A 26,647-nucleotide genomic window follows, 5' to 3' on the forward strand; every position below is an offset into this window, starting at 1 on the left:
CCATGCCCATAACCATGTCACCACTCACCAACAGTGCTTTCTCTATAACTGAACTCAAATACAGTGACAGCTAAATTAAAATATAGGCCTTCTTTTACACATAGGCCTAAAGTATGAGAAAACTGCTGTTTAATAGCACATTTCCCAGCCAGATTTTTTTATTCTGTTACAAAGCAGCTTCAGTTTAAATTATTTACACAAAGTGGTGGTAAAAGTCCTAAAAAAGGGTATTTTGTCTTTCTTTTTTTAAATATCACGTGAAATGGATAACAGTTACAGTCTCATTCAGCAGCTCAAGCCTCAACAATAAGTAGGAGGTCAGTCAGTCAGTGATATTTAATTCCTTACTTTGTAATCTAGGACTTCCTTTGCGATCACTGGGTGGAAGATCTGCGAACTGCACCCGATGTCCCGACATGGTCGATGCCACCACACACTCCGGCCAGAAGAACCGAGCCTGTATGTAAATGCTGCTGGTAGTTGAGTCAGTTTCAAAGTATCCAGTAACTTCTAGAGTGGAGATGGATGGAGAGATATAGTGGCGTCGGCTCACCGTCTCCTCGGCTCGTGTGACGCCCGGCGGAAGCGGGAAGCGGCGCCTCAAACAGCTCACCGTGGGGACCGAATGTCATTCACTTTCCCTTTCACCCTCTCTCTAGCCTACTCTCTGTGCCAGTCAGTCGCAGCTGTCCACACTCCACAGCCCCAGTACTGCGGCTGTGTTTGACGCTCACCTATTGCCAGTATGTACGCCTGTTACAATGTAGCCTAGCATGTAATGTGGCCATTCTCGCAGGGTGAGGCACTATGATGTTTTTTACCCCTGCATTAAAAAAAAAACTCACAACTTTTTTCGCTGTCCACATGACTGCAGAGGGATACCAAAACACTCGCCCCAAAACACAGTCGCCGCGGGGCAATTTCGGCGACCTGGGAACGATCGCCACCTGGTATTCTTAAACGTAACCTCAGCAAACTATGCCCAACCAAACCTAACCTTATTCCTAAACTTAACCTCAGTAAACTATGCCCAAACCTAACCTTATTCTTTATTTCTAAACATAACCTCAGAAAATGGGTGCCAGAACCTAACCATATATTGCTAAATGTAACCTCAGTAAAATGGTGGCAAACCCTCACCTTATTCCTAAACGTAACCTCAGTAAAACTATGCCTAACCCTAAACTTATTCCTTAACTTAACGTCAGTAAAACAAATACAAGAACCGCTAGGGGCGAGCGGTCCGCCACAAAAAATGGGGGTGAGCGTGTTTTGGGGCGAGTCTTCCGGTTACCCTGCAGAGTTAGTTACGTCATCTCAATAGTAACGGTGTTACTATACGGTATTGACTCTGACTTCTACGTTTAATATTGAGTTCCACTACAAACGAAGCCATAGAATTCAGAGAGGCAGCTCTTGTCTTGAGTTTACAAACTTTAATTACCGTGTAGGGTATTATGAATAACGTATGATATAGGTCTACACGTAGGCTATCTGAAACTCATGTGCAGTCTTTTTTTTTTAATTCAATTCAATATACATTATGCAGATTAATGTTAATCGAGAGTTGAACACAATGCCAACGGCTAATATATGTTATTGTATTTATTATCGGAGTTAGTTGGATACAACAGTGGTTCTTGTCTCAACCTGTGCATATGAGTTTGGGTGGTCCCCATGACAGTGAGTGAAGTGACAATTTAGGGAATTTTAATACCTTTTTAATACCTCAAAAACAAAGAAAAGAAAAAGACCATTACTGCATCAAAAGTAATCAACAAACTATTCAATAAAAACTGGTCAAACATTGGCCAAATTGTCAAATAATATAAGAAAGATGCCGATCTACAAGCTCACAGTGAGGCGTTGTGAGCTTGTTGATCTGCTATTTTCACAATATTTATCTGTGGAACCGAGTCAAGCAAAAGTGAATGCCTCAACTCCTACATTCCAAGTGCTTGTCAGCAGGGTGAGGGGTCCCCCGTTCAAGGTGGTCAGGGGACGTCGCAGGCTTAAAAGGTTGAGAACCACTGGGATACAACAACGGTCTCTGAGATTGTATTAAAGGTGCATAGGGGGGCATAGTATGACATCTAGCGGCCAAAACTAGCAAGGTCATTACTACACAAGCAAACACTGGCTGTTACTCAAAGTTGGTATGGTAATACAGCAACAGTAGTAGGCTGTATTATATCTAATTGTGAGGTGGGCCTGTTAGATTGCAATCTCTCACTTGACTGGTTAACTGGTTTTCACAGATTAGCTTTCGATGCAACATTACAATAGTGCCACAAATACAATACAAATAAAATTGATAGTTATTTGAATTGTTGTATTTTATTGTTGTATGTCTTTAAATGTCTTGATGAATGTACCACACAGGACCACAATGGAAACAAGCCTTGGGGCTTTTTGTGTTATCCTTTTAGCATCATTATATAATCGTACCACTGTACTATTTGAAAACGGTTAATAAAGTATTCAATCAATCAAAATCTTTGTGTGTGTGTGTGTGTGTGTGTGTGTGTGTGTGTGTGTGTGTGTGTGTGTGTGTGTGTGTGAGAGAGAGAGAGTTATGTTAAGCCTCTTTGTGTGTGTGTGTGTGTGTGTGTGTGTGTGTGTGTGTGTGTGTGTGTGTGTGTGTGTGTGTGTGTGTGTGTGTGTGTGTGTGTGTGTGTGTGTGTGTGTGTGTGTGTTTGTGTGTGTGTAATTGGTACATTTTTCACACCATATCATACTACTTTGTTTATTTCAAAATATTTTATTGAGGGCCTATAGCCTATAGGCACAATATAAAAGTCTGTAAGTGCACTGCCAAAAAGGCAAATAAATACACGCTCAAAAATCACATACAAGCAAAGGAATAGTTTGAAACTCCACTCATTTCGACATTGTTCCACACATGATCAAACATACAAAACTGCAAAAACTACTGGAACATTTTTCAGGAGCAATGGCCTACCATTTAAGTAGCCTATGTATAAACTGTATGTGTGCACTGCACTTCTGTCTAATATAAAACTTAGAAAAATAATTTAAGGCAAGTAGAAACCACGCAACAACAAAGTGCAAATAACAGTTTCGACACTGTACTGTATAACAGGACACTCTTCTGTTCTCAAGTAGAGACCATATTGGAGGGGTCTTCAATGTTTTTCAGCCCAAAAAAAACTTAGCTGAAAGAAAGATGAAGCAGGGGCCCCACATACTGTATACAATTGTATTTTCATAGATTTCATAGACTAACACCAAACCTCTATGCCGAAAATAGCCCATCTACAAGCTCACAACACCTCGCAGCGCGAGGCGTTGTGAGCTTGTAGATCTGCTATTTTTGGCTTAAGTTCTCTTCAGAATAAGGATAATAGGGTTCAAGTGGTTAATATAAACAAAATCCAATCACACAAAGATTTGGCGGCTCCCCTGTAGTAACTCTGAGGACCCCCTATAGGCGGGGTCCCGGACCCCCTGTTAATGAAGACCCCTGCCATATTGTATTCACATAGGTCCATTTTGCTCTATGTACATCTTGGATAGCGAGGCTGCCATCGACTTTGCCAGTTCCTCATCACGCTTTCTCTGTATGTGCGAGTCATGGCACCAGTCCTCGTATTCTGGGTTGGGAAGGCTCTGGTCCAAAAGAACATCATAGTGACCATTACTAAGCCAGCTCAGCCAGATGGATGCTTTGGACGCATCCTCCTCTCCGAGATAATGCACCATGGTGGACACGGTGGGACTCTCCAGGCTCCCCCCGGTTGTCAGATAGATGTTGACGTTGAGCATCTGGCTCATGGCCAGGAGCTCTGGGTAACCGGCCCAGGCGCCGTCCTGTGCCGCGTTGATCAGGAACTCTCCGGCATCCCCCTCGATGATGGGGTTAAACTCGTCCAAGTGGTCGGCTATGTGGTGCATTGTCTCTTCCCTCAGCTCCTTGTGCCCGGACTGCTCTCCGTACGTGGCCTTGCTCACGGCTCTGTACAGACAGTTTCCATCTGGGATGATGTGGAATCTGTACTTGCGCCTTTCCTGAAGATACTTGTTCTGTTTCTCCACCTCTGCCAAGTACCGAGTTACTTTGTCATTGATGCCAGCTTTCTCTGCCGTGCCCCTCTGCGGCGGTGACTCCTCCTGCAGAACGCTGAGCTCGAAGACCTGTGGATCAGTGGAAGGGATACCCCCCTGACACTTGTCAATGTGGGCATTGTCTTCCATGATGGCTTCTCTTTTGGGCCCACTCGCTGTCAGGGGTCTCACCTTCACCAGATGTAGTGATGATGAGTTTGGATCGTCCCTTCTGAGGAGCAACTGCTTTCCAGAAACGTCAACCTCCTCATCTGGAAGAATTTCCAGTGTCCTCTTAATGTTCTGGCAGTTATAAAAGTCCAACTCTGGGCAGTCCTCGAAATCATCTGCTCCGTTGCTCAGTTGATCTATCAAATTCAGGACCATGCCAGTCTCATTACATGCTGTTATACTTTCACCACCACACTGAGGAGAGGCTGGTTCCGGAGACGACAGTTTGGTCCTCGACTCCCTCACAATGTGGATCGGCACGGAGTGCTCAACAACTCCATCGGACCGACGGATTTTGATTTCAGCCGTCGAAGTGAAGTAAACTGGCTTCAGCGACGCAGCTTCGTAACACGCAAAGGCAGGCATGATGTTTGCGGAGGAAGGCTGTGATTCTATTACCCGATCGCCGTTGATAATCGCTGCTGAAGTTCTGTCTTTTGTTGTTGTTGTGCGGTGGTCCGGTGGTTCTTTGTTAGCCGCAGATCTCGATGATGTTGTAGTCGCAGTAGTCGAGGAGCGGTCGGATCCGTTCGAGATTGTTGTCACTGAAACTTCGCGACAACACTTGGGATAGTGTGTCAGCGCACTGCTGTACAACCGCATCTCGAGACACTCCTTTATACTAAACGTTACGTCGCTACAGCCCCCGAGAGTTACGAAAAGATGACAACGACGTCTAAAAATAACACCATGTCATCGATAAGTTATAACAGCAACGATGTGGGGGGATACGTTTCCTAACAGCAACGATGTGGGGGGGTACGTTTCCATGGATCTGATCCTTGATCCCGTTCGTTGTTACGGAGTGGGACGTAGACAGCCGGGTTTAGCCATCTTGCGTCACTGCTGTTGCGATCATGCCCCCTAATTTTAGCCCTGAAAAGTGTAACCGGACCCTCTCCTCTTTGGGTTCTTGTTATGGGGTCATAGCCCACTGCACTCCAACTACTGAAGCGGTCGCCCCGCGACGAGAATGCGAAGGATGTGATGTGTCACAGCACACACGGATCTCATTCTCAAAGCTTCCCCATAGCTCCATTCGGCCGCGTCTGGGTGGCGTCGTTGTGTTGGAATGTGTGAGGTCTGCCAACAACAAGCTACATCACACAGTCACAGTGGTGGAAAAAGTACTCACATTACTTAAGTAAAAGTATCAATACTGCAATCTAGAAGTACTCTGTTACAAGTAAAAGTCCGGAATTGAAAATGTACTTGAGTAGGCTAAAGGTACAAAAGTATTGGCATCAAAATGTACTTCAAATGTAAGTCAAATGGCCTGAAGTGGTTACTAGACTATGTATTTGTAATAATAATATAAATCTACAAAGTAACTAGTAAATAAAGTTTTCAAATAATTGTAGTGGAGTAGAAGTAGGCCTATATTTGCCTCAGTGGAGTAGAAGTAAAAGTAGGCTACTGAACATTGTAAAGGACTTAGTAGGCCTACTTGAGTAAATGTACTCAGTTACTTTACACCACTGGTCACACGCAGGCACTTACGGATAAAACAAACCCCCCACGTATTTATATGGTTGCCGTCAGAGAGAGAGATGATAGTCAGATATCGCAGAAAAGTTCGTTTTAATTCCTACATACACATACACTAGGCTACATTCTTTCATGGTGGGATAATTTTTCGACAGGAGCTATTTAGGGACCGTCAACAAAGTAGCATACTCTCCATTGTGTGTGTGTGTGTGTGTGTGTGTATGTGTGTGTGTGTGTGTGTGTGTGTGTGTGTGTGTGTGTGTGTGTGTGTGTGTGTGTGTGTGTGTGTGTGTGTGTGCGTGCGTGCGTGCGTGCGTGCGTGCGTGCGTGCGTGTGTGTGTGTGTGTAAAAAGGCCAATCCTTTCTACAGCTTCTAAACATGAACATGGAGAACATCGTGCAGAAAGCCTGACTGGCTGTTTCTCTAACGTCTATGTTTCTCTTTAGATAATTTTTCATCAACAAAAAAATATTATTGGAATATGTTATTCAGTTTGTATGCACAGCAGGCATTACAGTGAACATAGTGATGCATCTACCAGAGAGCATATTTGGGGAAACAGTGGCTGGCAAGGACATCATCAAGTCATTAAGAACTTCTAAGAAGCTGAGGGAGTGGAGTCAGGGGGCACAAGGTGACAGGCAGCAAAAATAGGATGACAAAAGAAACACAGTAACAGTATCAGTGGGAATAGATGCATCAATTTCTGCCATTAGGGGGTTAAAAAAGGCTCTCTTTTTTTTTTTTCATTTAGATTTAAAAATGGTTATGGAGGCTGTTCCAAAGTCTAGGGGACCAGACGAAACTGCGAGTGCAAAAAAACGCCAGACTATAGGGGCCCTGATGGCAAAGGCCCGGTCACCCTTGGTCACCAGCCAACTAGTAAAGCTGAATCAGAGGACATCAGGCTACGGACAGGCACATAGGGTTCCAGCAGCTCAGCTACATATTGAGGTGCCAGCCAGGCCATTATTAAGAGCTTTAAAAGCCAACAATAAAATCTTAAAATCAATTCTAAAGGTTACTGGCAGCCAGTGCAGTGCAGCTAGTACCGAGGTTATGTGCTCTGATCTCCTATAGAGGATATGCGTGTGACATCATCATCAAACCCGGAAGTTATGCAGGAATGCCTACTGAGTGTCAAAAAAATACTTTCTGGCCTTGACAACCCATGCATCCAAACAGAAAAGTCATATCTGATTGCATTAAACAACATTAAACAATGTTAAACTCATTTTGCATGTTTCTTTGCCACTCGATTTGCCACTCGATGTGCCATTCACTTTAAGCATGCGCATATCCTCTATAGTCCCAGCAATGAGTCTGGCAGCTGCATTCTGCACCAACTGCAGGCGCTGTATGGATCCCTTGCTGAGGCCTATACTATATTGGCCTACTACACATACTACAGTGCAGAGTCTCTCCCCTGAACAGTCCTGGGGGGGGGACTTCTCCAAGTCATAAAATTACTTGGAGAACTCCACAACAGAAAAATATAATTGAAGTCTCAACATATACCTCACGCACGCTCATGTTGTATTATTATCAATCGTTCTAATGTATATTATCTATGATTGCACTATAGACAACAACAGGCCTTAAGATTGTGAATAGTAATTACAACTATAGACAATATAGTATTGAGACTCATATTTGGTGTTTGTCTAACATTACAACTTTGCTGGGGAGGGGAGTGATAAAAGAACACATAGGATGATAACTGATTACTGTTAGCAGTCCCAGGGTTGATATGGCAGTAGCAGACTAAAAAGCACAAGCTAAAGTGCCACTGTGGAATGATGTCACCATGAAACACATCAAAGCCCAAGTATTTAATGGTGTTTAAATGCTGTTATATTGTTAAATGCTATTTTGGTACGTTACTATGTTACTTATTGCATTACCTAAGGACTCGGAGAGCTTAAATAAATGGTCGCTCACTAAAGTTCTGTACCTGATTTTCTCCATTTCTGCCAGTTGGTTCCAGTCTGATGTTGAGAAATGAGCCCCCACGTCTTCAAACGTAACCTGGATGGATGGAGACACACAGAGAACAAATATCAATTATTGGAAAATGTCTTCAATACAACTAACACATACAACAGCATAAACATTAGTACAATAAATAATAGATAAAACAAATATTGCAAACAGTTGCTGAAGACTACTACAATAAACATAATACTTTAACTTTACAAAATTGATAACACTTTCAACAACACAGTTCAGTAATTTGAGCCGTTTTTACTGACTAACCCCATTATGCATTGTACAAATATTTTTGGCTTGAATTCTGCGCTTCCGGGATGAGAGTCAATCATCGAGGCATTTTCAACTATCCAACCGGAGCTCCAGTAGATGTGTATCAGCAGTGGTGGAAAAAGTACTAACTTTTTACTTAAGTAAAAGTATCAATACTGCAATGTAGAAATGTCTCTGTTACAAGTAAAAATAAAAGTAATCAAAATTTACTTGAGTAAACGTACAAAGGTATTGGCATCAAAATATACTTAATGTAAAAGTATTCATTACACAGAATGTCCCCTTTCATATGTCTAACATTTATAAAGATCTTTTGAAAATAGTAGATCTAGCTTGATGCGAGCACTGAGCAGTTGTGAGCTTGATTGGCTATTTTCAAATAGCCAAAGTTTAAATAGTGGTTTAGGTTAATGTATGTTTTGTATTAGTAATCAAAATCTTCAAAGTAACTAGTAACTAAAGTTTTAAAATAATTGTAGTGGAGTGAAAGTCCAATATTTGTCTCTGAGATGTAGTGGAGAAGAAGTAAAAGTATAGAAAATTGGAAATACTCCAGTAACTACAATTACCTCATAATTGCACTTAAGTACAGTACTTGATTACATGTACTTAGTTACTTTACACCTCTGTCTATCAGTTAAGATATCTTGTCTAAAAACAATCCAACAATGGTGAAACATTATGACTAATCAATTATTTAACATATTAAATTAAATAATAAGTATGCACAGAAAATTGTATAAAGACCATTTTGATGAAGATTATCCAAGGACATCGTTATTATTTCACCACAGGGTGGCGCTGCACGTTGACTGCTTTGTGAGCATCCATGATTGGCATCCCATGGTTCTGGGTAGTGGTGGAAAAAGTACACACATTTTCTACTTTAGTAAAAGTATCAATACTGTAATGTAGAAATAGTACAAAAGTACAAAAGTATTGGTATCAAAATGTACCTAAAGTATCAGAAGTAAAAAGTACTCATTATGCAGAATGTCCCATTTCACAAGTTTTCAAATGTATACAAAATGTATGAAAATAGCAGATCTACAAGTGCAAGCTCACAATGCTTCGCAACGCATTGTGAGCTTGTAGATCGGCTATTGTCAAATGGCCAAAATGTATATAGGGTTGAAGTGGGTAAAGCATGTTTTGTAATAATAATCAAGATCTACAAAGTAACAAGTGACTACAGTTTTTGTAGTAAATAATTGTAGTGAAGTAAAAGTACAATATTTGCAGTGTATGTAGTGGAGTAGAAATAGAAGTTCTGAACACTGGAAATACTCCAGTAAAGTAAAAAATACCTCAAAATTGTACCTAAGTACAGTGTTTGAGTAAATGTACTTAGTTACTTTACAACACTGATGAAGGGGAGTGCCAGTGGACATGTCTGAAAAATAACAACAACTGGTATCTGTTTCACCAAACGATTCAATTTGGTTGTTGCCGTCTTGTTAAATCTTACTCAAATTTGTTGCACAATTGCTTCTCTGTTTGTATTTTTGTAAAGCACTTTGTAACAAGAAAGGTGCTGCTATATAAATAAAGTTGATTATTTTCTGTTAAGAGCTGACTTCTTTACTAAAGGTTAGCAGGTATTAAACGGTACAGGTTTGGGTAGGTGTGGTTCTTTAGCAAAAATAACAAATTACATAAATGATCAACACAAAATGACATAACAATCCACAAAAAAAACAGGTCAAACATATTACAACACCTGCCTAAATAGAATAAACAGTCAAATTCAACAATATCCAAACAAACTCCAAATGTCTGCACAAACAAACAGTACTTACAATGAAAAGATGCACACTTCTGAAATCTGAACAGAAAAGAAAAGACAGTTGGCTTGACCTGCTAGCTGACTGTTAATGAAACTGCAACTAGCAATCTAATAATTTTAGGCCCGGATAGGCTGTGTAGCCCCTTGCTGATCAACTGTTCTTAAATGATTTCAGCTGACCTTTTTCACACAGTGTACTTTTCTGATGTAGTTTCTCTGATTTACTTTCTGATATTTCTTTCAGGTGATAAAAGGGATGGGAATTGGTGTGAATTGCCACTTCTTGAGCTTGGCAATGTTCAAACTGCAACATGGCTTTAACTTCAACAGTGAGTGGTATGTTATCTGTCTATGTTAATGACAACTAGTGTCATAGAAGCAGTAAAATGTTGTGAAACTGTGACTGTCCAGCTCTCCTCCTGCTTTTTATGCCTCAGGTGTGTCTGATATCAGCCTTCTGTGTGAAGGGGAAGGGGACCATCTTATCCCCTCCACACCAGAGATCTTAGTGGAGATTGACCTGTTCATGGTGACAGGAAGAATCATTGTCCATTGACCTCCTCCAAAGCCACGCCCCCCTCCCGCATCCCCAAAACAAAACAAAAACGCACCTGGGGTGACAGGGCTTTCTCAGTTGCAGCCCCCTCCCTTTGGAACTCACTCCCACCTCACATTGCCGCCCCCACCCTTGCCTCCCTCAAAACCCATCTTTTCAGACTTGCTTTCCCCGCCTTTGCTTAGTTTTTACTGTTTAACTAGTTTTCTGTTTATAAATAATTTGTTTTGTTGTAAAGCGACTTTGGGTACAGAGAAAAGCGCTAAATGTGATGTATTATTATTATTGTTTCCTATGAAGGCCCACAACACTATAGGCAGAGCAACGCAGTTATCCATGTTCTAATCTACTGCATAATGACATGGACACTGCTACAATACAACTGACAGATGTGGCAGATCTCGATGTTAGGGAAGGCCATCATCCAAAAGGTAAATTTGACCCAATAAAGGTGTTCTTCAAAGGTTTGAAGAACACCTGCCGCTTCAGTGGGATGAGAAGAGAGCCCACAGAAGACCTGCTACACCCTTCACATGTGAGCAGTGTCAGAAGGACTGCCACTCCTGTGTTGGACTCTACAGTCACAAGAGGTGCTGCTCCAGCACTGCAGCGGGAAACCAGAAGCGCTGATCCAACGGTCCTATGGGACATCGGTAGCCGACGACCACATTGCGCCTGGTTCAAAACACCATCCACTCATCACTACTGTCCTAACAAGATGATGATTGGCCAGTCAACTGCCACTGCAACACAACGGCAATTTAGCCTAGCTCAGAGTCTGGGAGCTTTCTGAGTGAATGATCACAGGCAGATTAAAACAAACTGATTACAGGGAGAGTTAAGAAGCTGCAATTATTCCATAAAATATAAGGGCCCAAGTGCAAATGATTCTCGATTTCAAATGAATGGGTATTTATTTGCCATTATTCTGGGGTTTCGTACAATTATATACTGCAACAAGGTTTTGTGTTGTACTTTGGTTGTGTTGTACTTTTTATTTATTTGTAAACACAAAACACAATTTGAAGGTCAATTGTGTGTTTCTGTTGCTCGTGAGAGGACCACAATGGAGATAAGTCCATGGACTTTTTTGTGTTTTATCCTCGATCTGCTGTTAACATGTGTAATTGCATGGTTATTTGCTTTTCAAATAAACTTAAAAAGTTTCATTATCTGTACCATTTTTGTATCCCTGCTTGGTGGTGATGACCAAACATGAGCTGAGGTGATAAAAGATGAGATGTCACCCCTGCCGAGATGGCACCCCTGGGTGGTGGTTGCCATACACGTTATATTGTTATATACAGCTTATGGATTGTATTGGTCATAATGTGCTGACTTTTGTTGCAAAAATGTGTGCAAATATTTATTTTGGCTTAGTAGGCCTAGTATAGGAACAAAACTAAATAGGCTCTATGCACAGTAGCCATACTGGAAAGAAATTGGGCCTCTTCTTACTTCCTTCACAGGTGTTACCAATGATACTAATGTAGGCTCTGTTCCATTCTGGTCAGGGTGCTGACAGTGTGCATGTTGGCTCACTAGAAACACTCCATTTTGGTTCCCAAATGACCCCCTATGGTGGGTGTGTAACTCTGAGAGTGTACAAATGGAACCTTGGTTCCATTTGTACACTCTCAGAGTTATGGGGGTCCTTGAAAATAAGACAACCACTATACCACACTAAATGGAACAGAGCCTTAATTAGTATCATTGGTAACACCTGTGAAGGAAGTAAGGAAGGGGCCCAATTCATTCCCAATATGGCTGCTGTGCATAGAGCCTATTGTGCCTACCAAAGTTACCAACCAACCACTTTTACATTTTGGCACCGATATTCAATTTTATATCCAAACAATAATAAAGGTGCAACCAACGACCTGAATGATTTCTTTGTTTCCCTCCTTAGGTTAAACATAAATGGAATTGTGGCATTTATGACCACCAGAGAGCATCCAAAGACTTCCATCTGAAACCTCGGGCCAGCCAGACAAGACGACTCCAGCCAGAGGGCATTCAGAGCATTACCAATAGCACACGTGTGGGGGAGACATTTGACTTTGACAAATAAAATGCCTGGAACAAATGCATTGCAAAGGGACGCTACGGCAGCTGTCGCAAGGTTGTGCGCCGCATACAAATGAGCCCATTGATTGCTGTCTTCACTGTAGGCTACCCTCTTAGCCAACAGCCCAGTCTACAACTGTAGTCTACCGATCTGACTTGAAATTGTGCGTACAAATGTAGGTTTAACAGGAAAGAAGTGCTTTCTCTAGCTACTATGAGTGTCATAGATGTATTTACATATTTAAAACAAAATATATATAAATAAAGAAATATATCAAATGTGAAACCAGTATATTATCAGAGGTCCACAACCCACTTACCGCAGGATTGTTTTCTGTTGTCACTATCGGTCTATTTTAGCCTTGGATCAAGCCAGGATGTATACTATCGATTTTGACATTTTTATATCTACCTAGCCCTGAAACATGACTGTCATTCCATGACAGTCATGGTGCCAGTTGCCCCTGGGTTTTCGCGGATTTCTTTTTGTTTAGATTGCCAACTCTCACATGTACATAAACGTTCAGATTTCAAATATAAAGTGCTTACCACAGAGCCACGGATGTTACCTCGCGATGCGGACCACATTAAGCACCCTTATCTCCCGTATTGTTCAATAAAAAGCATTTTAATCCGATCGCCGGCCATTTTCTCCAAATTTTCTCCGATACTTTCAACCATGCGACACCTAATGGTTGGGAGGTGTATTGCACTCTGATACATAAAAAAAAAAAAAAACCTGAAAAAAGGAAATGGCCGGCGACGGGCTTAAAATGCTTTTTATTGAACAATACGGGAGATACGGGTACTTAATGTGGTCCGCATCGCGAGGTAACATCCGTGGCTCTGTGGTAAGCACTTTATATTTGAAATCTGAACGTTTATGTACATGTGAGAGTTGGCAATCTAAACAAAAAGAAATCCGCGAAAACCCAGGGGCAACTGGCACCATGACGCTTGTGTATACAAGCGTCATGTGAACCATGGCTAATATCTACCATAGTCTTGGCTAGCACCCCCCAGTACGTCCTGCACTTTCACCAGTGAAGCCCGTATTTCTCCGAACATGTAGACATTCAAATATAAGGTGCTTACCCGGTTGCCCCAAATGTTAACTTGCCCTTCGGAGTCTTTGTGCAATGTATTAGTCTATATTTTTCAATGGATATGTATTTTTTAGCCCGTCTGTTGCCGAACGCCATTTCCCTCCCTCGTTTACTTCCTGTTTACATTTAGTTTATTTCCGGCTTTCACCGGATGCGCCCCGTCACTACCGCCCGTTGAGGAATACAGGGAACTTCCGACAGAATCCGCCACAGACGGTATTAAAACATATCTATTGGAAAATACGGACTAATACATTGCACAACGACTCCGAAGGGTGAGTTAACATTTGGGGCAACCGGGTAAGCACCTTATATATATTTATTTGTTCATATACGGAGAAGTACAGGCTTTACTGGTGAAAGTGCAGGACGCACTGGGGGGTGCAGGCCAAGACTATCGCAGATACGAAAGTAAAAGTCAGACTCGGTAAAATACATCTATGATAGTCTTGATCCAAGGCTAGGTCTATGTATTTATTAATTGAGTTGGCGCCTGTTGTTTTTGTTTATCGTAATGTAGACCCTAGTATAGATCGAGGCAATGCATGCAAGTGCAACTATGCATCGACTGTCTTGCAAACCTCGTTGCAGTTCTTCTAGCGCAGTGTGATTGTTGTGTGTACTACATGTCAGTGTGTATAACAAGCAGCCAGAGAGCCATGCATGCTGATGTCAGAGATTTCTCCCCCTGCCCTCTACTAGTGGGAGGATCTTTGTGCGTTGAGTCACGCAGCTGTCAAAGATAGCTGTCACCCAGTTCCATGATCAAACACACATTCAATGAGACTCAAGGCTTTAGCCAAGAAAAGCGCACTTCTCAGGTATCCACACTCTCACAAACGAATAAAACCCCTCCAAAAAGAAATTTGGGGATTTTTTTTGTTGGAGGGGGACGATTGAGGAATTTCGACTATTCGGAATCGGATCATACACGCTGTTGTTGGATATCTGGAGAGACAAAAAAAAGAAGGAAAAAAAGGGCACTCGATCGGACTAAAAGAGAAGAAATTTGTCCTACTTGCGCTTCACCCGTGGCTTTAACGTGAAATAAAGGGATTTTTTTGTACGGAGATGAAGACGAAAAAGGGTATGTAAGCTTTTTTTCACCCCCAACGTCTTCTTAACAAAATCAATGACATAACTGTGTGTCTGGTAAACGGTTTTTCCCCATGCAGACCATGCAGCCTATTGTTTCCCTTCCAGACTAAACAGGGCTTTCTCTCCCATGTGCTGCTGGCGGCTTGTCAAAAAAAAATCATCTAACATTTGATTCTACGGTTTCTTTGTTCTCGTAACATTATGAACTACTTAACCGAAGTCACAATAACATCACTTTTTAATCAGTTTAATTATCCTCTCCCCCCCACCACCCCACACAAATTGCAATTGGGTCAACTTTTGGCAGTTGGACGATAAAGGTCACAAGTTATTTCACTAAATCTTTTTGTTAAGTTTGGCTGTAGCCAGGGGAGAGTGAAGAATCACAAATAAGACTTTTATACGAATTGGTTTAAAAGTTATTTGGTGTTTGGTGTGACAGACAGTGTCTTCTCCCCCCCTGTGTATGCTGTTTGGTGTCAGAGACAGTGTCTTCCCCCCCCCTGTGTATGCTGGTTCTCAAACTTCTACATTTAAAGGTCTCCCCTGAACTCTACTAGTGTACAAATGGAACCAAATAGACCTGTCAGGGTCTATTTGGTTCCATTTGTACACTGTCAGAATTACACACTTGTAAGGGTCCATTTAGATCCCCCTTAAAGCAACACAGAGTCCCTGCAATCCACTTTTGAGAACCACTACACAGTCGTTATATTCTTATCATAACGTTCCCACGTTACCATTGGAAACATTGGAGTACACATAAAAAGTGCTGCCTCATTAACGTGGAGGGACTTTTAGGCTGACCTGCTTGTGTTTGCTTTCATTCTGAGAGAGAGAGACTGCAGCCTTACATTCTCTGACCTCGTGGTGCTGAGCTCACTCACAGACACACAATAGAAACTCCTCGCAAAGTTCTTTAAAAGTTGCCAAAACGCACTCTGTGTCTCAAACGCCTTTACATTAAACACGTTCGCACCGCGGACGGACACATTTGTAGCCGGTTGGATGTTTTCTACGGTAAAAACTTTTAAAACGGCTACAAAGAAGCCATGAAGCCAAGATTCTTTTGTTTAGTCTCGAGACGTTGATTTGCAACAGGTCCTCCCCTCCCCCCTTCCCCTCTCCTCTCCAGCCTACGTAATTACCTCATCCTGTTCCTTCCACGCTCTATTCATTTCCCACCAGTTTGCAGTGATGGAAGAAGTACTCACATGTTTTTACTTAAGTAAAAGTATCAATATGGTCCTGTATTAAAAATGCAAAGTACAAAGTATCAGCATCAAAATATACTCAAAGTACCAAAAGCAAAAGTACAAATTGTGCAGAATTTCCCATTTCACAAGTTCAAAATGTATCTTTTGCAACTTATTTTGAGCTTGTAGATCTGCTATTTTCAAATGGCCGAAATATATATATATATGGCTGGTGGTTGGTGTGTTTTGTAATAAACAAAGTAACTAGTAACTAAAGTTTTCATAAAGTAACCAAAGTTTTCATATAATTGTATTGGAGTAAAAGTACAATATGTTCCTCTGAGACTTAGTGGAGTAGAAGTAAAACTATTGAAAATAGTGAAGAAAGGAAAAATACCTCAACATTGTACTTAAGTAGTTTAGTGTACTTAGTTACTTTACACCACTGCCAGTTTGCCTACAGCACAATGAGCACATTGCAGATTACACATTACTTAAAATAGAATTAAAAAGCTTAAATTGAATCTTGTTTTTTCATGGCGCCACCACAGTCGGTTACCAGCATGGATAGTTACAGGTAGGCTATGTGTGCATAAAGCCTTTGACACTGACATTACTTTGTTTAAATGCCCCAAAGCACTAACAAGTACACCTAATGTCAGGGGTACTGCCTGGTACTTCAAAAGTCATGTTGGTACTATCAACTGAATAAATAATAGGCTACTTTGTTTTGTCATAGTTCATCTTGATTAGAAAGACTATGTCTTGATAAGTAGACATAATCTATGCCACATGGTGCACAGCTGTTGTGTTGTTCGGGAGGAAATCCCCTTATATTTGTTCCAGCAGAGTCACCTCGCGGTGCTCCCTCTGTTTCATTTAAACATGATGAAAGGTGTGCTGCTTGCTTGGCCTGCACAATAGAGACCTGGCTAGTATTTGTCTAGGCAGGTTTTATAACTGACAACAAGGGTTGGATCAGCCTTTGTGATGGCGTCCCCCCCCCCCCCCCCTCCTCCCTGTCTCCCCCTCCTCCTCCTCCTCACACCCTCCCTCCATATATGATGTGAATCACATGGCTGAACCTGACAGCTTGCCTCTGACACATCAGCTGCCTCGCAGACAGCAAGCGTTTGTTTGGCAGACGGCCGGGAAAAGAGCGGGTGGGAGCCTGACGAGAGGCTGGCTGGCTGGCTGGCTGGCATAAAGGCATATAACAACTGTACACCGCCGCGTCCCCGCTCGCTCTCATACATTCTGTCTTGTCTTTTCTCACCCATGCCATGCGCGCACCACGTGTAGGTTTGATGATGATGTCCGGGAGCGAGACCGACGACGAGGATAGCCTGGACGCACCCCTGGACCTGTCGTCGAGCACGGGGAGCAGTGGCAAGAGGAAACGCCGGGGGAACCTGCCCAAGGAGTCGGTGCAGATCCTCAGGGACTGGTTGTACGAGCACCGCTACAATGCTTACCCCTCAGAGCAGGAGAAAGCCCTCCTGTCCAAGCAGACTCAACTCTCTACACTACAGGTATGGACAGAAAGATGACATATGGTAGAGAAAGTAGATGACGCCTAAACTTCTACTTCATGATGTGGGCAGTGTTGCTTTGCTGAGAACAACATATGTTCAACTTGTGAAATTGTGGACATTTAGCTTTCTCATTGGAAGGGTATTGTGCACTGACTGCTGTTGAAAGTTAAATAAAGAAAGGGGGGGGGGGGGGGGGCGCAGGGAAAATGTGTGCCACTTTGAATCATTTCCTGTCTCCCTGACGAAGATGATATGACACATATGACACATAAACAATGAGCCGAGAGTCATCATAGCCCGGCCAGCTTGATGTTGCAACTTTCAGGTCAGCTAGCTAAACAACAAAGCCAGCTCCACTCACTCACTCACTCATTCCCAGTGTGCTGTGGGATCGGCTGAGGCTCTCTCTCTCTCTCTCTCTGGGACAGGAATTTCCCTCCCTCCAGCCCCTTTCCATCCCAGCTGTCTGGGAACAATGCAGAGTCATTTACATAGTCAGAGTTTACAGGCCTCCCTCTCCACCAGTCCGCCAGACCCACAATGGACAGAAACACAGACACACGAGGGCTAAGGGGAATAATAAGAGAAGGCCATGTCATGTTTATTGAAATGTTGAAAGAATTAGCAATTACTTCATCGAGCGGTGTTTAAAGCAAAACAGCAACATACTTAAAATGGGAAGCATTCACAAGTCATAAATATATGTAGGAATAAAAGATACTCTTCTATAAGGTTGTTCTTTAAGGTTGTTGCATTATCCAATGATAATCTTTGATTTACATTTTAAATTTGTGAGATATGGTTATCTGACATTTTGAACACAGCTAAAAATGGACTTACAGGAAAATGCTGCGGGTGGGCAGTGTGAAAAATTAATGCTCAAACAAGTAACTGCTGATATGCAATGTCAGCAAAAATGTCAGTTTTTTAAAATTAATTAAACTGCACCTGCTGCAGTGTGAGGCCACAATCAGCCCTTCAGACCCGTTAAAGGGATTTTTATTTTTCAATCCAGTTGCAAGTCTATTACTGAGCCGCATTAAGCAGCGAGATTGAGATCTTCTTTTGGACATCTTCCCCAGGTGTGCAACTGGTTCATCAACGCGAGGCGGCGACTTCTCCCGGAGATGCTGCGAAAAGATGGCAAAGACCCCAACCAGTTCACCATCTCCAGAAAAGGCAGCAAGGCTGGTGACAGCTTCTCTGACAGCTCCCAGTCTCCCAAGCACGCCAGCACCGCCACGGGCATAGAGGAGAGCTACGACAAGCGGGCCCTGCATCCCTCCAGCTTCGAGCCCACCATGTCCGGCGTCTTGAGGAAGGCCATGTCTCCATCTGCGCCTTCCCCCACCTCCACCTCCTCTTCCTCCTCCCCAGGGCCCCTGCCCACTCGCCCGTCCGTCATCTGTCACACCACTGTCACCACGGCGATGCAGGCCAGTCCCACAGCGGCCCTCCCCTCTGTCCCGGGAATAAACACTGACAGGGTGACCGAGCTGTTGCATTCTGCACAGGCCCTGGGGCTGTTCAGGTTCCGGGAGGAAGGGCCGGGCAGCCAGCCAGTTGCAACCACTACCACCATCCCCAACAGCACCAGCATGGAGGGCAACCTGAGCCCCCGCAGCGGGCTGTTCAACACCCCTCCCCCCACCCCCCCAGACCTCACACAGGACTTTAGCGGCTTCCAGCTCCTGGTGGATGTGGCGCTCAAACAGGCTGCTGAGATGGAGCTACAAGCCAAACAACTGGTCTCTTAAAACGTTGCAAAGTGACAGGGAGGGAAAAGAGGAGCCTCATCAACGTCTCTCGACAAGACAGAGCTCCTCCGATTTCAGAGACTTGGGCTGTCTATTTTTGGTATACCAATCAAATTGATGAGGATGTTTTTTATTGGAAAGAAAGGAGAAAAAAAACTATCAAGGTGCCTTGGCTGTTAGTTGTTTATTAATTTCATATACATGCGTATGTATCTACATGTGTACATTATTTGCACACGGGACCAAAAAAATGTTAGATAAAATGCTGCCTGTCTTATGTCTTTCCTTTATATTATATATCATTTTAGAGAAAGGAGCAAGAGGTAGTGGCTTCCCTTCCTCGGAAGACCAATGTCAAATAGAATTGGTTAAATCTTCCTGACACATTTTCCCGTTTTACATTTCAGAGAACAGTTCATGTTAGGTCTGCCTCATCTGTTTGCACACTAAAGGCAGAGGAAGGTCATCTCAGTGTCTTAAACATACTTTGCTGTCGGCATCTACAATGAACTTATTCACTACTGTAGTAAATGTTATGTGTTTTCATGATAAGATTCTAGTTTTGTTTTTGTAATTTACTTTTACATTATTTTGCTATTTTAAAAGAAAAAACTCCTCTGTACTTTGTTTCATTCACGTTTTCCCCTCTGAGGGATATTTCAGATGACCAATGTAGCAGGTTCTTAGTATGAGCCTTTACCCCATCACACAAATGTAGCGACGGCCAGTGGACTGGAGGAGGAATAACACTACAAACGTCTGTTTCGCATTTAACGACCAGACAAAGACGGCATTTTGAAATCACAGAAAAAAGAAGAGAAAAAGAAAAACATTTTTATGTACAAAAGGACCATGTGTATAATGTGACACGATGCCCAATGATGTGATATCTTTTCATACTGTGCAATGTTTGTGGCAAGTAGGGGTCACATGGGATTCAAATAAATAAAGTTTTGTTCTTTTTTTTTCTACAACTTGGCACTGATTTCTTTCCCCACTCCGGTACATTCCACTGCGGTGTTCCAGGATAGACGACTATTCAGGTCTCTTTGAAGAGCAGATCTGAGCCCATTTACACAGGCTGACTTTTCTTGAACCTTGTGGTACCAGTTACCAGTGCTGCCTTCAGGGACAGGAAAACCGTATCGAGTTGATGTCATTAAAAACAAAAAGTACACGAGAAGACTGTGGAGAACATGTTTCCACAGGCTACCCAGTTAGATGTTGGAAAGACATTCCTACTGTGAGTGAATGAGAGAGCGGGAGGTTTACAACATCTTCAGACACTTAGCATAATCCTGCATAAATTAGCATCTGCCAAAAGCAGACGTCAGCGGTTTCCTGCCAAACAGGGGTGTTTTATGTGTGTTTGCGTCTCAATGGAGTCAATGTAAGGCATCTACTCGGAGCATGCTGGCTATTTCCTGCTCTTTAAAGGTGAGGCAGACAGCTGTTACAGACTGCTACGTGCTTCCACAGAGCTAGATTCTGTGCTATTAGCCTTGATTTGTTATTTACCAGTAACTCCTTGCATTTACACCATGTTTACCACTTAAACCCTATATACTTTGTTGTATGTCAAATAGCGAAAATAGCTGCAAAGTTGTGAGGTTGTAGATCTTTCACCAAATGTTTGCTTAATTTTGGTTGAAAGGGTGCCTATTATGACATGCCCAGAATAAGGACACTAGGGTTCATGTGGTTAATGTTTATCCAGATTAGATCGTTTGTTTTGAATGGAAATAAAATACTGTAGTAAAAATGATTTATTCATCTTTTGTGGAATAGTATTTTACCAAAAGGACCCAACAAAACCCATGTCACTCACAACATTCCAACTAAGTTGCAACAGCATCCTAAGACGACAATTAGATTGTTCAGTTGACATCCAAAGTCATTGATGCAATCATTGAGTGAATGCAATTATAAGAATGAAATGAATGCAACCATACAACTGCATTTGTTGAAATTCTTTTGTGTGTTGGACCCCCAGGAAGACTAGCTTTTTGTCAAAAGCTGATGGGGATCCTAATATACTTCTGTGTCGGACCCCAGGATGACTAGCTTTTTGTCAAAAGCTGATGGGGATCCTGATATACAATAAATCAACTGATATTGATCTGAAATGGACAGAGTATTCTACAAAAGGGCAGGGCATTATTACTGAGCATTAGCACATGCGGCGAACACTTTGCAGACGCCGCTTGTCAAATTTGACGGATAGCTGCTGCCGTTTTGACGGAGGTCACCCTGGAGGATGTGAGCACTAATGGGGGGTCGGAATACACCTCCAGGCACAGAGGACGGTTGCTGGCCTACTACTGTAGCGAGTGACTGAGCCCCCTCTGAAGGACAGACTGATCTGGAGCCAGGGCACCCACTGAACTCCGGCCGCTGAGGTCAGCATGCCTCCTCTCTCTCTTGAGCTTGATTGATGTGTGAATGATGAATCTCCGGCAGCACTGTGTGCAGGAGTGACGAGGCTATGGCAAGGCCAAAAGTGCTGTCTAATTATGGGGCCCGCCCCTGTGGAAGGGAAATGCCCTAAAAAACACTCTGTGCCGGGCCTTGTAATCTGTTTAATTACATTATAATTGAAAACGCATGGGGTTGGGAGAAGGAGACGAAATGAACAACACAGAAACATTATGGACATGACATTTTATTTTTTAAATAGTTTTTTAATGCCTATAAGATTTTCATACACGTGCCATAACATCAACAGTGTAATAACAGTAATTACAAAATGTATATCTGCTTAATATGTTATTTGATTGTTTTTTTATTTTTGTTTACATTTACATAGGGAAACATTCATTTATGTACAAATGTTCAATTTAACGATTCCTTCTTATAATATTATATAACTATATCACAAACCTCCAAAATACCAGGATTGTTTAAGTGTCTTTAGTTTGGCAATTAACCAAAATCCAACATTCTGGTTTCTATGTCAACTCCCTGCTATATCAAGGGTATTATATTGATATGTTAATATAATGAAACATAAATATCATTGGACAGACAATTCAATCAATTTAAATACAAGTTCAAAATAAAAAATAGAATACTAAAATGACTGAACTAATGGCATAAAGGTAGAACTATTGTTACTTTTAAGTATTCACTCTAAAATCCATATCGACCACCTAAACGAAATGTAAATCGTCTCTGTCGGGTGGAAACCTCATATGTCCACAACAACTGTTACTTTTCAGGATTCAAATTAAAAAATTGCACAAGCAGCAGACTTTTGATGCTTTTGTGTGATGCTGTAGTACAGTGGTTGACCCTTTTCATATCAAGGTCCATTATTTATTCGGCATTTGAGCCACGGACCACCATTTGTTTTAGCCTCTCAGACCCAAAACTTAGAATATGTTGTTGTCGTTGGATAATATTTTGTCCACAATTCCATGTTGTATTGATGTTGGTACCATAGTTGAGATAACAGGCAAACATTGATCAAAATTCTTTAATTAGGTAATGCAGATGTTTAACAATAATTTAACTCTTGAGAGCGTAAAATGAAACCAAATGGACTGTAAGGGTCCATTTGGTTTCATTTTACGCTCTCAAAAGTTAAAGATCTATAAGGGTCCATTTGGTTGCCAACTCTTCCATCATTTAGCTGGGGACCACCTGGAACGCCCTCAAGGACCACTGGTGATCCCTGGACCACTGGTTGAGAACCACTGCTATAGTATGATCAAGTAGGGCACTAAATTACAAAAAAACACAAAAAGTTCAAATGTGGAGATAGGCGGTTTCTGGCCGACAGCAACAAAAATAATACAGTGAGTTCACTTCATTGCATGAGTCCCATCACAAACAAACTGGACATTGTTTAGCTGTTGAATAATGGCAATACCGGGCTTTTTTTGTGACCAATGTCACAAAACGGTGTCAAAACAATACAGAGGACTGGATTACACATCAAATTCTTGGTACTCTGTTATCAAAACTACTGTGTGACAGTAAAGTGGCGTCAAGCCCAATTTATACTTCGTCCTACGATGGAGTCGCGCGTCACAAATAGTCGCTCTACAAGGTCACGCGTCACGATGCATTGTGTGGCGTGAGCTTGAAGATCTGCTGTTTTCTCGCGTGTGACTCCGTTGTCTGGAGTATAAATTAAGCATAAGATTGTCTCCACATTCAAGCAGCTGACAAACATATCTTGTTGAGGATAAACCGGCTGGGGCTGAGGTCTTTAAGAGAAGAATCATTCACAATTGTGGACTGCAAGCAATACTAATTCCCTCACCTACCTACGGTATAACCTCCTGACATATCCAGGCGACTGAGTTTATATACAGTGAGAGACCAAGCCTATGGGTCACATACAGCCACATAAAGTTACACAAATCATTTGTTCTCTATCTCTCTTTCTCTATCTCACACACACACACACACACACACACACACACACACACACACACACACAGACACATATGCACGCACACACGTACACATATTTGTCTTCCCCTGAGGCTGTTGTTGTGCTCAACTATCACATAAGAAATTAAGGCTGATCACTGAAATAAAAAGACATAAAGGTGCTTGTAATGCCAAAAAAAAAAACTAGGTTTAAACTATAAACACAGTATATGGGCCTTGTTGTAATGTCAGTGCATAATCATAAACACAGCCCCCTCCAATTCAATAAATAAAATATTAGAAATAGAAAACATGGGAAATTGAATTCTATATGACCTTCACACAACTGCTTCATTTGGAGGCAGATAAGAGTGCACACACAGTGAGAAGGAAAGAGTCACTTTAAATACTGTCAAACTGTGTGAAAATGGCATAATGAAATATGGTACCATTACAGTCATTGTGCCAAATGTGAGTATTGTATTGTAGATGACCTCTTCATATTTTGTATTATTATAAGAAAGGATAAGGTAAAAAAATAAATAAATAAATAATGGGAAAGACAAAAATATATCAATTAGCTTGTTACAGCATGCATGTGGATGTCATAATATGTTCTTTATACAAACATGTTTTGCTCAGATTAAAATGGCGGATGGGATCAGTGGCTTGTACTGTATATAGTTCAACGATACTGCTACTTGACTCATTAAGAACATGAATGAGGCCCCCTTCAGACCTAGAAAAATAGGAAAATAGCTTCTACACGCACGCACCCACCCACCCACCCCCACACACACACACACACACACACACACACACACACACACACACACACACACACACACACACACACACACACACACACACACACACACACACACACACACACACACACACACACACACACACACACACACACACACACACACACACACACACACACACACAGCATTTTTGCAGCACTGAATTGTGAATTGCACTCTCTGAGAACAAATAGCCAAAGCACAAAATCTCATGACCACCCAACCTCACCTGGGGGAGCAGCCACTGACCCTTTGACCTCTCATCTATGCGATCTGCCTCCCGCAAACTACAAAGATCATTTTCAGACAGAGCGAGTATTGTCACTATTATGCATGCAATATGATTTCTGCTGCTATTAACAGACCAGCACTTAAAGCACTCATCCCCCCCCCCCGCGACACATTCTGCTTTACAATGACTTCTGGTAACACAAATTAAATGTTTTGATTAATTGTATATTCTTTAATGTATTTCTGCTATCTTCTCTATAGAAAACTACAACAGTGCAATTTGAGAAAATAAGTAATAAAGGTAAAGTGAAAATATAGCTTTTTATAAATACACCAGAGACCTGATGTATCCTTGATCATGACACATAATATTTGAACGTGTACAAGCTTTTGTTTGTCAGCTATTACTGTTTCCATTTTATGAGAACATCTCTCTGCCTCTCATTCAAATCAACAGCTTCACATCAACATTTTCAGTCACTTTGTGCATGTCTGTATCCTTGTATCCGTGTGTGTGTGTGTGTGTGTGTGTGTGTGTGTGTGTGTGTGTGTGTGTGTGTGTGTGTGTGTGTGTGTGTGTGTGTGTGTGTGTGTGCGTGCGTGCGTGCGTGCGTGCGTGCGTGTGTGTGTGTGCGTGCGTGTGTGTGCGCATACAGTACTTTACCAAGCACTATTTTGTTTTAGCAAGCAGGTACAAGATTAAATGGTTCCACCTAACAAAATACTTCAATGAGCTCCCGCGAGTTTAGACAGCCAAAGGAAAGTATAGGGCTAATTTATACTTTTACGTATGACCCATCACTTGCCTGAAACTTTCCTGTGATTGAAACCTTACCTGACACTGATATTATTAGTCTTAATGCGGTTAAAAACCATCTATTGCTATTTGCACTTCATTAAAACAAATACTGCGGACATAGTATGTGTCTGTTTAGTGCCTGCACAGTAGTATACATGCACTGCAAAATGAGTGTTCATTTAACTCTGAGAGTGTAAAAACATGACCCATTTTTTTACAGAGTTAAATGAACACTCTTGCAGTATGTGTGTCCTGGGTTACCAGGAGAGTGAAAGGCTGCCTGACAGAAGATACAGTGTTACACATTGTGGCCTTACAGTGTTGGGTCCACACGCGCACACACACACACACACACACACTCACACACTCACACACACACACACACACACACACAGCCACACACATGCATGCATGTATGCAGGCCACGCATACAAAGTAAAATCCAGAGTGTTAAATTAACTCTGAGAGTTAAAAAATGCTTACATGAACACAGAGGATTTTACTGTGCTCTTGCACGCGTGCACGCACACACACACACACACACACACACACACACACGCGCATGCACTTGCACACTCACACACACACACACACACAGACACACACGTGCGCGCATGCACGTGCATGCACACACGCATATGCACATTCAAGCTCCCTCACTCTCCTTCTCTCTCTATCTGTCACACACACACACACACACACACACACACACACACACACACACACACACACACACACACACACACACACACACACACACACACACACACACACACACACACACACACACACACACACACACACACACACACACACACACACACACACCACACACACACCCTGTCTCATCTCTCCTCCCTGTAGTACGGTGCTCTGTTGTCTTTCTGTGCAGCAGAAACCCGACCCATGCAGCATCGCTGTAGTGCTACATACACCTGGCCTGCTTTGTGATAGCAGGTCACTTGACAGAGTATTGGTGGAGGGTAGAAGGGGAGGGAGGGGTTCATACAAGGTACATAGATAGCTCTTTGGGAGTTTATTAGTGAGGAGCAGCTAGGGAAGGCAGTGTGGGGGGATTGGTGGTGTTGGTGGTGTGTGTGTGTGTGGGGGGGGGGGGGGGGGGGGGGGGTGCTACATCAAAGCTGGGAGAGTGTAATGATGACGGGAATAAATAATTAAATAAATAAATACATGTACAATTCCATCTGACTCTGCTGCCATGACGGACCCCACCCTACTGTGGGAAATCAACAAAGATGGTGATTATGTTACACTAGCACCCA

General features: G+C 42.3%; 4 protein-coding genes across 5 annotated transcripts in view; 1 reads left to right on the forward strand and 3 right to left on the reverse strand.

Annotated features, from left to right (window-relative positions):
• The window catches only part of kiaa1217 (KIAA1217 ortholog), a 167,620-nt gene extending 166,965 nt beyond the window's left edge, over positions 1 to 655 (reverse strand). Inside the window, exon 1 of the mRNA XM_084049199.1 lies at positions 349 to 655. Within this exon, the coding sequence (XP_083905325.1) occupies positions 349 to 418 (70 nt within the window). The 5' untranslated portion in view covers positions 419 to 655. The remainder of the gene's footprint in view (positions 1 to 348) is intronic.
• A 1,934-nt stretch (positions 656 to 2,589) lies between these two features.
• On the reverse strand, positions 2,590 to 5,329 carry otud1 (OTU deubiquitinase 1). The gene has a single exon (XM_084048449.1). The coding sequence runs from the start codon at positions 4,897 to 4,899 to the stop codon at positions 3,499 to 3,501; it is 1,401 nt and encodes a 466-aa protein (XP_083904575.1). The 5' UTR covers positions 4,900 to 5,329; the 3' UTR covers positions 2,590 to 3,498.
• An 8,977-nt stretch (positions 5,330 to 14,306) lies between these two features.
• tgif1 (TGFB-induced factor homeobox 1) lies at positions 14,307 to 20,137 on the forward strand. Its single transcript, XM_084048414.1, has 3 exons — positions 14,307 to 14,649; positions 17,159 to 17,388; positions 18,474 to 20,137. The coding sequence occupies exons 1-3, from the start codon at positions 14,634 to 14,636 to the stop codon at positions 19,146 to 19,148; spliced, it is 921 nt and encodes a 306-aa protein (XP_083904540.1). The 5' UTR covers positions 14,307 to 14,633; the 3' UTR covers positions 19,149 to 20,137.
• Positions 20,138 to 26,216: 6,079 nt separating this feature from the next.
• LOC311038856 (disks large-associated protein 1-like) overlaps positions 26,217 to 26,647 on the reverse strand; it is a gene marked incomplete at its 5' end in the record, with an annotated part of 67,875 nt that continues 67,444 nt past the window's right edge. For both annotated transcript variants that reach the window (XM_084048465.1, XM_084048464.1), the window contains one exon: positions 26,217 to 26,647. This exon is cut by the window's right edge and continues 445 nt beyond it.

The sequence above is a fragment of the Gymnoscopelus microlampas genome, assembly GCF_963454915.1.
Source record: "Gymnoscopelus microlampas genome assembly, chromosome: 22".
NCBI lineage: Eukaryota > Metazoa > Chordata > Actinopteri > Myctophiformes > Myctophidae > Gymnoscopelus > Gymnoscopelus microlampas.